Source organism: Phoenix dactylifera, chromosome 12 (genome assembly GCF_051530095.1).
Source record: "Phoenix dactylifera cultivar Ajwa chromosome 12, Ajwa_hap1_PhDact_Kaust_v1.1, whole genome shotgun sequence".
Classification (NCBI taxonomy): Eukaryota; Viridiplantae; Streptophyta; class Magnoliopsida; order Arecales; family Arecaceae; genus Phoenix; species Phoenix dactylifera.
This window is the reverse complement of record NC_143201.1, coordinates 6,973,686-6,986,588: the sequence shown is the minus strand read 5'-3', so window position 1 is coordinate 6,986,588 and position 12,903 is coordinate 6,973,686. Positions and strand designations below refer to the sequence as shown.

Here is a 12,903-nt window from a genome sequence, read left to right as displayed (position 1 = left end):
GTTGAAACCTGTTGAGTTCTCCATTCCATGGTAAATGCATTTTCGTCTATGCACTACAAGCGAGGCCAACATAATGAGTGGGTAGCATCTACCCTTCTATTTTGCGATGGATACTGATATTTCCAAGGTAAGACACTCAACCTTTTTTTCACGGCCATTGATGAGAACATAAAAGTGCGGTCTACATATTACTTAAAATAGTATTATTGCTATCAAGATAACGATAATATCGCTAAATTAATATTATATTTTTGTTGGGTGTAAAAATCAAAGCTAAAATGCGCATCAGCAGGACTAAGTTCGGCCGCATAGAACAACTGTCAGCCCGCGACCAAGCCCCATCCAACAGGGAGAGAAGTCAACAGCCAACATCACACAGCAAGGGAGCCACATCAGCAATCCGTTTGGGTCATAGCCAGCCTTCCGCAATGCTTCCATCCACGTTCCCAACATTCTTCCGCATCCCATCCTTCTGGATCCACGGTCCAATCATCTGTCTTCAGCATCCCAAATATAGTTAAGAAAATTGAATGCCCATTGCAGTCCAAATGAAATAAAATTTGGTGGAGATTAAGTAGACATGTTAAGGTTTCATATGCATCAAGAATCAGATCAATTGAAACTCCGAAGAGAAAGTTATGAGGTTGCAAAGTTAGGTTTCTCTAAACTGCCAGCCTCGGCTTTGATAGATTGGACCTTTGTATAGTATTTTGATGATTTTGGGAGCTACATAAGTCCAATTGAGCTGGTTCAAATTTTGTTGGAAACTAGACTTCTAGGGATTTCAATGAATATAAGAACATGAAATTTAAAGATCATATGAGATCTGGAGAGCCTCCCGAACTTTATTGTGACATTGGTACTTGAGGGTAAAGTTGGAAAAACACATGCAAGCGTGTCTAAGCCATGTTTTCTAGGATTTTAAGTCCGTAAACCCTATATATACTTGTGGAAACTCGCCGTTTAGAGGGATAAAAGATGGCATTACAAAGAAATCATGAAGAGGAGCCTCAAATTCATGGAGAGCTGATTTCTTTGGTGAAGGGTGATGGATGAACCTTTGCTTTATTGTTTCTTTGAAATAAACTCTGAACTTTTTTTCTAAATGATTTATATATATTGATATATTCTGAATTCTTGCATATTTATTTAGTAAATAGTTCTTAAATGGTTTATGTCTATTGATACATGGATTACTTTAGTATTGGATTTGTCGTAGACGTAATAGGCACGATGAATGCTTAGAAATTGACTTCATGTATTCCTGAAATATATTCCATGATTAGATCTATTCTGCTTTTGAATCTCTAAATCAAAAATCGTAGAGTTTATTCCTTGGATGCAATATAGTCAAGGGAGATTCCGGATCTCTAACCATCTCTATTTCATTGAACTTTGTTTATTTACTTATTATTCTCTACTTTCAATTTTTAGAAACCATCTGAAATTGCATCTGGAATTACGCTAATAACACATAGATCGCTCCATGAGGAATTGACCTCGGACTTCCGAGTTATACTACTTGTGCGATTCTTTTGTACTTGGGAGAGTAGTTTTGCGAACGTATCAAGTTTTTGGCGTCGTTGCCGGAGAGCGGCTAAATTGTTAGTTTTCGGATCTAATTAGAGATTTAGTTTAGATAAGTTTCAGCCTTTTAAAAAAATAATAATAATAAAAAATAGACATCACTAATAGAAAAATTCTTCAATACGCTCTCACTTAATTTTTCATTAATCATAAAACTTATTATATTCATTCTATTTCTTTATTCATCAAGCTCTTTTGACCTTCTAAACTAGTGAATAACCATGCTTTTCAATGTTATTAAGGAATTTAAGCTCCTTGTTGTCACCAATACCAGAATTATGAATTTAATTTTATCTTATATTTTTAGGCAAATCTAAAGTGAAGGGTGAAAAAAAATATTTTATTATAATTAATATTAATTTAGATTATATATATATATTGATCATATGCGGAAATTATGGAAAATTTTACCGCACGTGCAGCGTCACCTGTGCATGTCAAAGTCAATTGGCGGACATACCTTTGGCCAAGTCTAAACCGCGTTTGCTGCAGTTGGGTGGAAAAGCACAAAAAGAAGCCCCTGGAATCGACATGGCGATCCGGTCAAAACCAAAACCCAGCCCTCACCGACAAAAACCATGGCCAGCAGCAGGGCCTCTTGCCTTCGGAAACTCTAAGTCTCTCCGTCGCAAGGCAAAGCAGCAAGGCGCGAGCGCAGGCGAAGTCTACAGAAGCCGTCGTTCTTCTCTAGATCCCCGAATTTATTGGAGTAATCTGCCGTCAAATGGGGCTCCCGGTGAGTTTTCTTGTCCTCTTGCGCTCCCTCGATTGATGTCCTCTCCAATTCTTTCCACTCTGAAACTGAATGATGTGTCTTGGATCGGCTTCCGGATTTTTTATTGGTTTTAAGAGGATTCCTGGGGAAAAAAATTCTAGTTTAAGGTCTCTTATTACATGAATGTTTGATGGATGAGAAGTATTTGTTCGAAGCTGGGTTCTTTTCTTTTTTATTTTGTTCGCTTTAGCCAAAAAAAATGGGATCTTGAATCTTCCCTTTGAGGATTGGCGATTAAAGGCGTGAGTGATTGCTATAACCGAGCCTAGTTGCTCGGTTGATCACTGGAAATTGGAGAATGAGATCTTTCTTGAATGTGTATTCGTGCCAAGTGGAGAATCCTCTTCTGAGTTGTCTTCTTTTATATTTCAATATTTTTTTTCTAACTTTCTAGGTTTTCGTGCTGGAGAAATTGAAATCTTGCTCTGATAATTGTAATATGACTAAACTGAATAAATTACTGTCGAGTAACCGAAGCCTGGCCCAGTTTATAGCACTTGTAAAAGCCATTGGATGAAATTATGCAACTTGTTGAGTTGGTTTGATTATTGATCTTGATAGATATTAACTGATAATTTTGGAGAAATATCTAGGGGAACTTAATGTGATCTACACTTCAGAGTTCTCTTTGGAATGTTTCGATTGCTACTGTTGGATGATCACCTCTTTGTTAGCATTCATGGCCCTGGCCATATCTGGTTCAAAATTCTGAAATTGTAGGTGAATGACCCAAAAGGCCTTTTGGCTAAATGAGCTGAAATTTCGACCCCCCTCCCCCCACCTCCCCCAACTACATCCCTTTTCATTTCCCTTAAATGATAATTAGAGTTAACTTTAATTTGTTATGGACTAAGTTATAACAGTGCTCTTGGTATTCGCTTGTTACAGATCCACTGACAACTTCCTACAATGATGTCCAGACCTATGGTGCTTTTTTTCCTACTCTTGTTACTTATCATAACGTCTCATTTTGAGTGGAAGCAACAAATCTTGAGTGAAGTTGAAGCAAATCCATCAATCTCTCAAAGGAAGCAACATATGTTGGATAAGGAAGAACTTGTTAAAGAAAAGGTAACTCTCCTGCCATATCAATTGTGATGATAGTTTCTTGAGCTGCATCTTTTGGATAGGTACTGTTAAATTTTGATCCATCAAAATAAGTTCAAATTCTTTAGTCATTTGGCAGCAGTTTTAAAATTAAATTGTAGTAGATGTACCAAACATACTTATCCATTGCATTTACGTCATATGGATCATGTCTTATCTTTTGTCAGTTCTCATTTATGTATTATTGGACTGTCTTGGCATACATTGTTTTTGAGTTTTTAAGTGTCCTCTTGCTAAAATTTTCAAGGTGGCATTGGACGTCAAAAGAGAACTCATACAGTTGGTGTTGTCATCACCTTCGTCTCTGCTAACCAAATAGAGACTGGAGTTGAATAGCAACACAAGATATCTTTCATCTTACATGCATTGTTATGGATAGTGTTTTGGTTGTGATAATACATTATATTGAGCTTGTCGATGCTTTATTTATTTGTCCAAACGTTATTCACAAACATTGTTTTCAAGTTGGATGGTTGGGTCATTCCTTGCATTCCAAATTTGAGTACCTATAAAAGATCACTAGTTAAAACGTTATTTAACAATAATGAGAATATTTATACTGTTATCTAAGGTTTTGTCTTGAACTTATACTTGGGGAGCATGGGGGCTACAACAATTCATATTTGGGCTTAGTCTGTAATCAGCACAAGCTTTTTCTCAGTTTTGGAGAATTTTTTCTAGTTTTTGATTCATCTGTTCCACTCATTCATGAGTGCTATTTTGTGTAGTTTATGTCCAAATTAGATTTATTTAAATTTATAGTTTTGTGGAGTGTCAGGACTAGGTGAAGTTTTTCTTGTTTTTATCAAATTTTCCAGCTAATTCTCAGAACTGTTTTTTCTAGTGGATTTTTGAGTCCTATTATGACTGGAATTATCATCTAAGGTCCTATTTTACGTCTAGGTTAGTTCAGAAAAGTTTAAAAGTCATTAGGTTGATTTGGAAAGATTTTAATGGTCTTTTATGTAGGATGGAATAAGTTAGTATTTTAGTGATTTTTTATCTTTTTTTGTGTGGATACAATGGAGTTTTACATTGAGGGAATCCTATTTGGACTCAAATATTGTAAGTTGGTAACCTAGGCCCATTATAAGTAAGCTGAGAGTACTTTTATGGTTAGAAAACATTATGTGGCATAGCAATCCCATACCATGCTATTATAACTTACAGAATTGAGCTTAGCATGCCATCATGTGAAAGCAGTAATTGCATGTTTAGAGCATGTCCTGCTAGGTGGCTGTTAGTGTATCCTCATTGCGTCGCTCTAGGGTTGCAGTAATTGCCAATCACCTTCTAAGTTGCAAACCAAGCTAGTCCATTATCATTGTTCAAGTAACAGAGTTGTACATTGGACATTGTTTAAGGAAGTCTCTAGGTGGGTTATGGATTATATAAAGCTTAGAGAAGTATCATTTGTTTGCACACCATCTACAAATTGCCCTTGTGTTCGAAGTTATTAACCGCATATACATGACAAAGGCATGACCAAAGAAATGCTAGCACTGGTCAGATGCAGTTGACCAACATATCCTTGTACAGTGGAAATGACACAATCTTGCACATCTCCAAATGCATTTTAATTTGTAGTCAAAGACTTGTTTCGATACATGAGATTCTGGACACAGTAATGGACACACCAGACTCATATTAGAACATTTGAATATTCATGTTATAGTCATCTTTTACCCAATGATGTTGAGGATGGTGCTGATGGCTCATTTGCACGTCAATCCCCAGCCCCGCCCATCTCTTTTGGCGAGATGGTAGAGGTGCAACTTGCCCCATAGGACTTCAAAATGATTACTCGGTTTGCTCACTTTTAGCTTTGACTTCTTCATTGAAATTTGCCACCTTATCCCCACATCTCTCCTCTTGCCATGATGCATCGGATGTCATAAGATGTATTCAATCTGAAGGTGCTGTACAAGGATAGCATCAGCTCTATGAGTTGACCTGCTAGCACCAATGTATTCCTTGTGATGCGATCTGTCCGCATGAATGAATGTGAAGATGCCTACAAGGGATGGGTGCAATGCTACTCTCCCGCCTTATAGTGTTGTAATCATAAAATGTGAAACATCCATGCAGCCATGTATGTATGTTATACTTGAGCAGTGTACAGAGGCTAGATTGTTTGTGGAGAAGATTATGTCCACATAAACAACTAACCAACTTATGCATAATAAATATCATGAATAATATTTCATTAAGTAATTTAGTTATATTTTAACATCTAGTATTGAAGAAAATCAATTAGTTGAAACTACTAATTTTACAATATCGATAGGTTCCATCATATTCACAAGGAACATTTAACACTTTTATCAGAAGTAAGACATTATAATTTATTTATGTAACATCCAAATCTGAGAAGCTTTTCTCCAAAGTTGTAAGGAAAACATTATGGTGCAAATTGTGCCAAGTTTATTGTTTCATTAGCCCAGACAACATTGACAATGTGTTGGCATTGGCACCCTTAATTACAAATTAATAATAAAAAAGGATAATCATGTGGTGTGATTGCTTGGTTCCTTGTTGAGTGAGGGTGTCAAGGGAAAGTGGTAACATAAGAAAGCATTAGCATATTATATAGAATATGAAGAATGCATTTCTTAAAGAGTCTTTCTATTTAAAGCATTGGAAAGCTACTTTGACACCCTGACTTATTTTATTTACAAGGTTTTTTTTACTAGGGGAGCATTCCATCAAAGTTAAGTTGTCGGATTATTGCAGGACTTTGGACTTGTCCTAGAGTTATTTGCCATGCAAGGAGAGCTTATGATTTGGTTAATTAGATCAAAGGCATACTCTAGAGCATGTTGATTTAGAACCCCATTGCTTTTGATAAGCCACGTACATGTACATTAATCATGGATTACGATGGTAGCTTAACAAGTTCAGAATGCAATAAGCTGAGAGGTAAATGGAGCATATTTTAGTTTTATCTAGAAAGAAACATCAAATATATGCAATAGAAAATATTAATCCACAAGAAAAGTGAATTTGTGCTTCACAATTAGAACATGCTTCAATTCACACCAATATGCATGCATTTGTAGATGTGTAGCGGAAGTCAACAAAGTATCTTTCAAATCCTGTCCTTAGGGAAAAGCAAATTAGATAGCTGCCTTTTGGCATCACATTCATTTTTTTCAAAAACAACAACAAAAAGAAACTCCATTTATATTTTTCAAAATTTTAAAGATAAAAAATGTTTGATATAATTAATTATTTTTTTAAAAAAATAAACATGATGATAGTAGTGGAGGTGATAGTAGTGGCAGTAGAGGTAATCGTAGTGTTGGCAGGGGTGGTGGGAGAGGTGTTGATGATGGCGTCAACAATGACGGTAGTGGTGGTGGGGTCTTAGTGATGTGGTGGAAATAGCAACAATGGTGGTAATAAAAGCAGTGGCGGCAACAGTGTAACGGGGGCATCAGGGTTGGTGGTGGCAATGACAACAACTATGGTGGCGGCGGTGGCAGTAATGGCAATTGTGGTGTGGTTGAGGAGGTGGTAGTGTAGCTAACTTGGTGGTGGCATCATTAGCGGTGTGGTGAAGGTGGTGGGGGTGGTGGTGCTGATGGAGGCAGCAAGTGACAAAAATGTTTGTGGTGGAGGGAACAATGGTTGAGGCGATGTTGGTGGTGGTAAAACATAAATTTCTTATTTTTGAAATATTGGATGTAAATATTTCTTTCTTTCTTTCTAGAACTAATGAAAATGATTTTTAGAAAATAGAAAGTAAAAGCAATAGCACCAAACATGTTTCTTGTCTCGATTTCTGTGATTTTGTTTTTACAAATAGACAAAAATTAAAATTAATGCCAAATGGACTCTTATATTATGATATCTTCATCTTGTAGTAGGGTAGCAAAGAAATGATTCTTGCACAATATTAAGTTTGATGGCAATGGTGGCTTTTACCTAGTACTTTGAGTGAAGTTCAAGTACCATTGGAGGGGAAAGACAGTCAAACAGAAAAAGAACTCAAATTAACCACACCATTAAGTCATATTGATCACCTGTTGTCTAAGCAAAGAATAGAGGATGAGAATGAGTTAGAATATTAATAGGAAGGGAGATAGAAGATACAGGGGAGAAAATGTTGATCGAGTTTCCTATCAAGTATTCAATGACCTTGAAGCTAATGGAATATCTGGTCATGGGACCAAAACATATTTTGATTAAAAAAATATATGGTATGGTAATGCTAGCATAACTCGATTTATCACTCAATTAGGTGGAGCTTGTGGCAACTTGAGTTATCCATCCTAGTTGGAAAAATGCAATCATGCTGGTGCCAGTGACAAATAGTGAGGATTGGTAAGTTGTTGGGAGGCCAAAACTGGGGTTGGAAGGAATAATACTCCATCTCAGAGCCGAATGCAAATGACATTGCAACATAATTCATGCAAAACGATTCTAGGGGACCGTTAGGTGACTGACTGCCACCAGCGAGGCTAGAGAAGGCATGAGATGAGGGGTAAGACTGTCTCACTACCTTCAGAAGGAGGAAGTTGCAGATGTGGCCTTGCAGAATGCCTTGGTGGAATCTCATATGGCCCCTAAATAGGAAACAGAGACTCAGAATATGTTTCCTCTTTTCACTAGATCCCTATAACTTATCATATTAATACACAACAGACTGTTCCTTTTTAAAGAAGGTGATCGCATGGTAAGACAACAAACAATTGTACTCTTACCAAATCAAATCTATTCCCTAACACATAAACACAATAATCTATATACTCACAGAACAGCCAACTCTAGAAGATATATTTTAAAAATTCTCATAGCAAAAGATCTGGATTTTGTCAAGAAAGACCAACGAAGCGAAAGCTTTGGTTAACTGGTTGTTTTTCTCACTTTCAAATGCTTGGGTCAAACAGATATCGAGCCCATGGGATATGTTCAAGATTGATCCGTAATTAGTTAATAGAGATCAATAATAAGTTTTATCCGCATCTACATAGCATGTTTTGTAAGCTCACAATATCAATGAATGGTATATTTGAAGTTACAAAAATACTTTGGCCTTGGGTTTGGCTCTTGTATAATTGCTTGGTTGCTACACTAACAAATTGTAATATAAAAAGGTAGCAAAGGATACAGTTGTGGTGTCAACTGTTCTGCTAAATTTTGAAGCTTTGAACTACTAATCCCTTTAGTGTTTAAGCTCATTCTTTGTATCAATTCTTCATCCATTGTATATTTTCAGTCTTAGGATTGTCTAACTCAAAAATATGCAACTTCTTTCGAACATGATCATTTGTAAATAGTAGAGAAGTTAATGCTTAGAAAAGTCTCTTAAGTGACTTAGCTTTTATCAAAACAATTCTTGAGAGTAAAGGAGTTTATGTTGCCATATATATAGATTCATGACTTTGAATGAATGGCATAGTCACAAATTTCCAACTATTGGACTGCACACTTTATTTTAAGTCTTTGGAAAAGGATTGACAATTCAAAATCCATAATTGACCATTCAAATTAAAGATCCAAACCATTGAAGATGATCTAAGCTATAAAGTTCGCGTATAAACTAAAATTATGTGTTTGCTAGTTTCCAACCTAAGCAATCAAGTAGGTGCAACTGATACCATTAATTTTTGTAGTTACTTGATGCATAGATTACTGACATTAAAATGCACGAGTTTTGATTTTTAGGCATTTTTTTTTTGGTGTAGATAGGTAGATAAATATAGTTGGACACTGTACACTTAATTTAAATCTTTGGAAAAATATTTAACAATTAAAAATCAATGATCAACATCCAAATTAAAGATCCAAACCATTGAAGATGATCCATGTTATAAAATTTTCATAGAAACCAAAATTCATATATTTTGGTGCTTTCTAACCTAAGCATCAAGTAGGCGCAACTAAACTTGTTCATTTTGTAGTCACTTGGTGCATAGATTAGATAATAAACATAAATTTTGATTTTTAGGCAATTTTTATGGTATAGATCTTCTTTAATGGCATGAATCTTCAATTTGGATGGCCCATTTAAAATTTTTAAATCTTTTTAAAAAAATTTAATAAAATGATCACAGAGTTTATGTTTCTTGCTCACATTTCTGTTTGTAATAGATTAGTTCAGGGTGGATGAGTTCAACTTTCAGATTCTTTACCTCACTCTCAGTCATGTGCAATCCTACTGTTTGACTTTAGATAAACTCTAAACCAAATTTCTTTTTAAGCAACTTGCAGCCCATTTGGCTTCCCTTTGTTATTGTCTACTGTGTTGTCTAGTGAGGCCAAAACCTTCCAAGTTGAACGAGGTTCTCTTGCTGCATATTTGCGACCTAATATGACATGAAATCCAAGTGGATGAGCCTGACTTCTTAAGTTCAATACTGAGGGTTATCGATTCTTTTATCCTGATTCGTGCTTATAGGTTGATCTGTAAAGGACCTTCCTGTTTGTATCACATTATATAGTTAGCTTTCTGCTATTAAGTACCTATGTTACCTGAAGATGAGGTCTTGCATGTGCAGAATGTAGCTTGCAACTTAGGATAGGAACATGCTTGTGTATGCTTTTTTATTCTCCGATTTAACTTGGAAAGAGCTCAAGTCAAGTGATCTTGACTTTTTTAAGTAGATAAACCATCGGTAATCTTAGAAAAATTTAGATGAACAATCTGCCTCTGGGTGAAATTATGTTGCTTACATTTGAAGTCTGTTATACTGAGAATTTGAATTCACAATGTTGAAACTCAAGCTGTTGTTTTAGCTGTCTTGGCACGGTAGAAGTCCAAAATAGAACCTTCATTCATGCTAATTCTGCATTGATTGCTTTTCTTTTATTTTCTTTTTTTCTTTTTCCTTTTTATTTGGTTATTAATGTTTCCTTCATTTACTTCAGAACTATTTTTTTCTTGCAGATAATCTTATCTCAAGAAAATAGCATTCGACAACTCAATATGCTTGTCCAGAGCCTTCAGCGACAGTTGCTGCACTGCCGAGGGAGCAATAAATCAATACATGGAACTGAATCATCTGTGACTGAAAATGTTAATGAAGTTGAGAAGCAGCTGATCCTGGAAGATTAATGTTACATGATTTGATTTGGAGCTATCTAGCTGCAATGGGCGATAGTTCATACTGGAATCATATTTATTTACTAGTCACAGTCATTCAGGTGATCAAAATCAAGACATCACAATGCTATAACATCCTTCATACAGAGATGGTTTAATTGCCTGATAAAGGGGATGTTGGCAATATGAAATCTTTATTTTGCGTATTTTGTCTTAGTATGGTGAATTCTTGTTGCCCTAATGTGTAATTATCTAACTATGTTTGTTTTAATTGGTACTATCTTTTCCGAAGTATCATATTACTATAGCCATTGCTACTGAAGCTTTCTGAATCATTGGTTATAGGATCATGCTGTTTCCAGTGGACACACACTTTTCATCAACTAGCTTGTAAAACATGCATGTTTGTGGGTTGGTGCTTGTAACAATAATCGTAGATGATGCAGTATGAATCATTTGTATGGATCAGTTTTCGCTCATCAATATCAAACTCCTCTACAGAGGCATCTAATCAATAGTGTGATTATTCTTCAATTCTACTCTATCAAGCAAGGCCGTACAATTCAAAATGTCTTCATTGGTGCGAATATTATTTTGAGTTCTGCCAATGGGCAAGGTTAGATTTGGGTTCGAAAAACCCTTAACTATAAAATCAGGTAGGAAAAAAATACTTTTATGTCCAATACATTTATTTTTGCAAAAAATGTCAAGCAACTCAAGAATATCATTTTAAAGGACACTCGGTGTGGTGTATTCTAATTTCTCGGAATTGGTATTATGAAGTGTGCCATTAAATGAAGCGAAATGGTTGGTGCAAGAAACCTGAGTAATTTTTGAAGTGATCTTTCTGAGTTATAGTAGCACCCCTTTTATTTTATATGGATCCATATTTATTATATAAATCCAATTAACTCAGCACTTGTCAATTATATGTTTTAATAAATGAAAATGAAATAGTGTTAAACATCAAAATAAATCAAGAAAGAATTTTGCATCACTTTTCCTTTCTAATTTAAGAAACTAGAAAATAAAGATTTTATATCTACTTTTGAGCTTTTAAAAATAAAAACATATTTATTATAGTCAATTTACTTTTATTTTTATAAGTACAAAGAAAATAAAAACCTACCTCTCTCTCATATTTGGTTGTGGCAATGCTGGTAGTGGTGGCAGTGACCGTAGAAATAGTCATAATAACAGTAGAAGTGATGGTAATATTGAGTCGGTAGCAATCATGATAATAGTGGTAATGGTAACTATAGTGGCAATATACTAGTGGAGGTGGTGAAAGGGATATTTAAAAAACGAGAAAAAGTTCAATATGATAAAATTGAGTTCCTACATAGAGATAATGAGTTTAGTTTTATATATAGAAGAAAGAAACAATAATACTGGTTTCAACTTGATTTTTCTGTTTTCATTTTTAGAAACAAAAATTAGAGAAAAAAGGTAAGACGAAGTAGGCTCAAAGCAAGAAGAAGGAATTAAAAGTGAAGAACCAAAATATATAGTACTTTAATGTATTCTTAATATTAATTATGAAGCTTTTTGATTTTTTGAATTCATTATTAGGTAGGAGTTGGCTTACTACACAATTATCACAACTCTAGAAGTTGGGGGATGGATTTTAAGGGTTTATTTTGCACATAATGACCTATTGAGTTAAAAGGTCAAACTCATGCTTGATCTATTTATATTCGAGTTGGTTTTGGCTAATCTAAACCTGGCACAAATACAATCTTAGAAATCCTTATCCAAACCTAGGTATATCTTAGGTGGACAGGTTAGTTATTGCAAGCCATAATATTTATACTAGAATTAGGAATTCTCATGATTTAGCTAAATTTCGATCAAACCCTTTAAGATTGTCATGCCCTAACCCAACCCAACCACCCAAGCTAGACATGTGACAATGCATGTTTTTTAAAGTTTTACCTCTTAAAATATGCAAATCTTCGAAAAAAATTATATATCAATTTATATCAATGCCCCCTCCTCTTTTAATAGAATTGCAAATGCTCTTCTATATTTCAAACTGCTACAATATCAACTCTACATTTTGCATATTGCTCAAATAGCTCTAAAATCTATCCAATTTCATCATGACTCGCCCGAGGTGCCTTGTAGGGTAGTTGATGAGGATGAGGTTGTCTAATATAGACTTGAGTTGATCATGAGCCATATTTAATTGTCTAGGTGCCAAAATATATGCAAGGTGCCAAAAATTTCTGCCAAAGGAGTAGCCCTATCTCCTCTTCTCTCTCTCTCTCTCTCTCTCTCTCTCTCTCCTCGCTGGAATGATAGAAATCAATGGGTTTTGGGAGCATGAAGAACAAGAAGGTGAGCTCCTCCTCCGATGGCCTGGTGGACCTGATGAGCCCTCTCC

At 35.3% G+C, this 12,903-nt stretch overlaps 1 protein-coding gene and 1 non-coding gene across 2 annotated transcripts; both read left to right on the top strand.

Moving 5' to 3' along the window:
* Positions 1–2,119: 2,119 nt before the first annotated feature.
* LOC103713645 (uncharacterized) lies at positions 2,120–10,849 on the top strand. Its single transcript, XM_088708284.2, has 3 exons — positions 2,120–2,323; positions 3,251–3,433; positions 10,362–10,849. Exons 2-3 carry the CDS (start codon positions 3,272–3,274, stop codon positions 10,527–10,529), a joined length of 330 nt encoding a protein of 109 aa, XP_088564410.2. The 5' UTR covers positions 2,120–2,323; positions 3,251–3,271; the 3' UTR covers positions 10,530–10,849.
* On the top strand, positions 3,709–3,818 carry LOC113463143 (small nucleolar RNA snoR97). Its single transcript, XR_003386888.2, has one exon. It is a non-coding gene; the product is annotated as a small nucleolar RNA snoR97 (small nucleolar RNA).
* Positions 10,850–12,903: the final 2,054 nt, after the last annotated feature.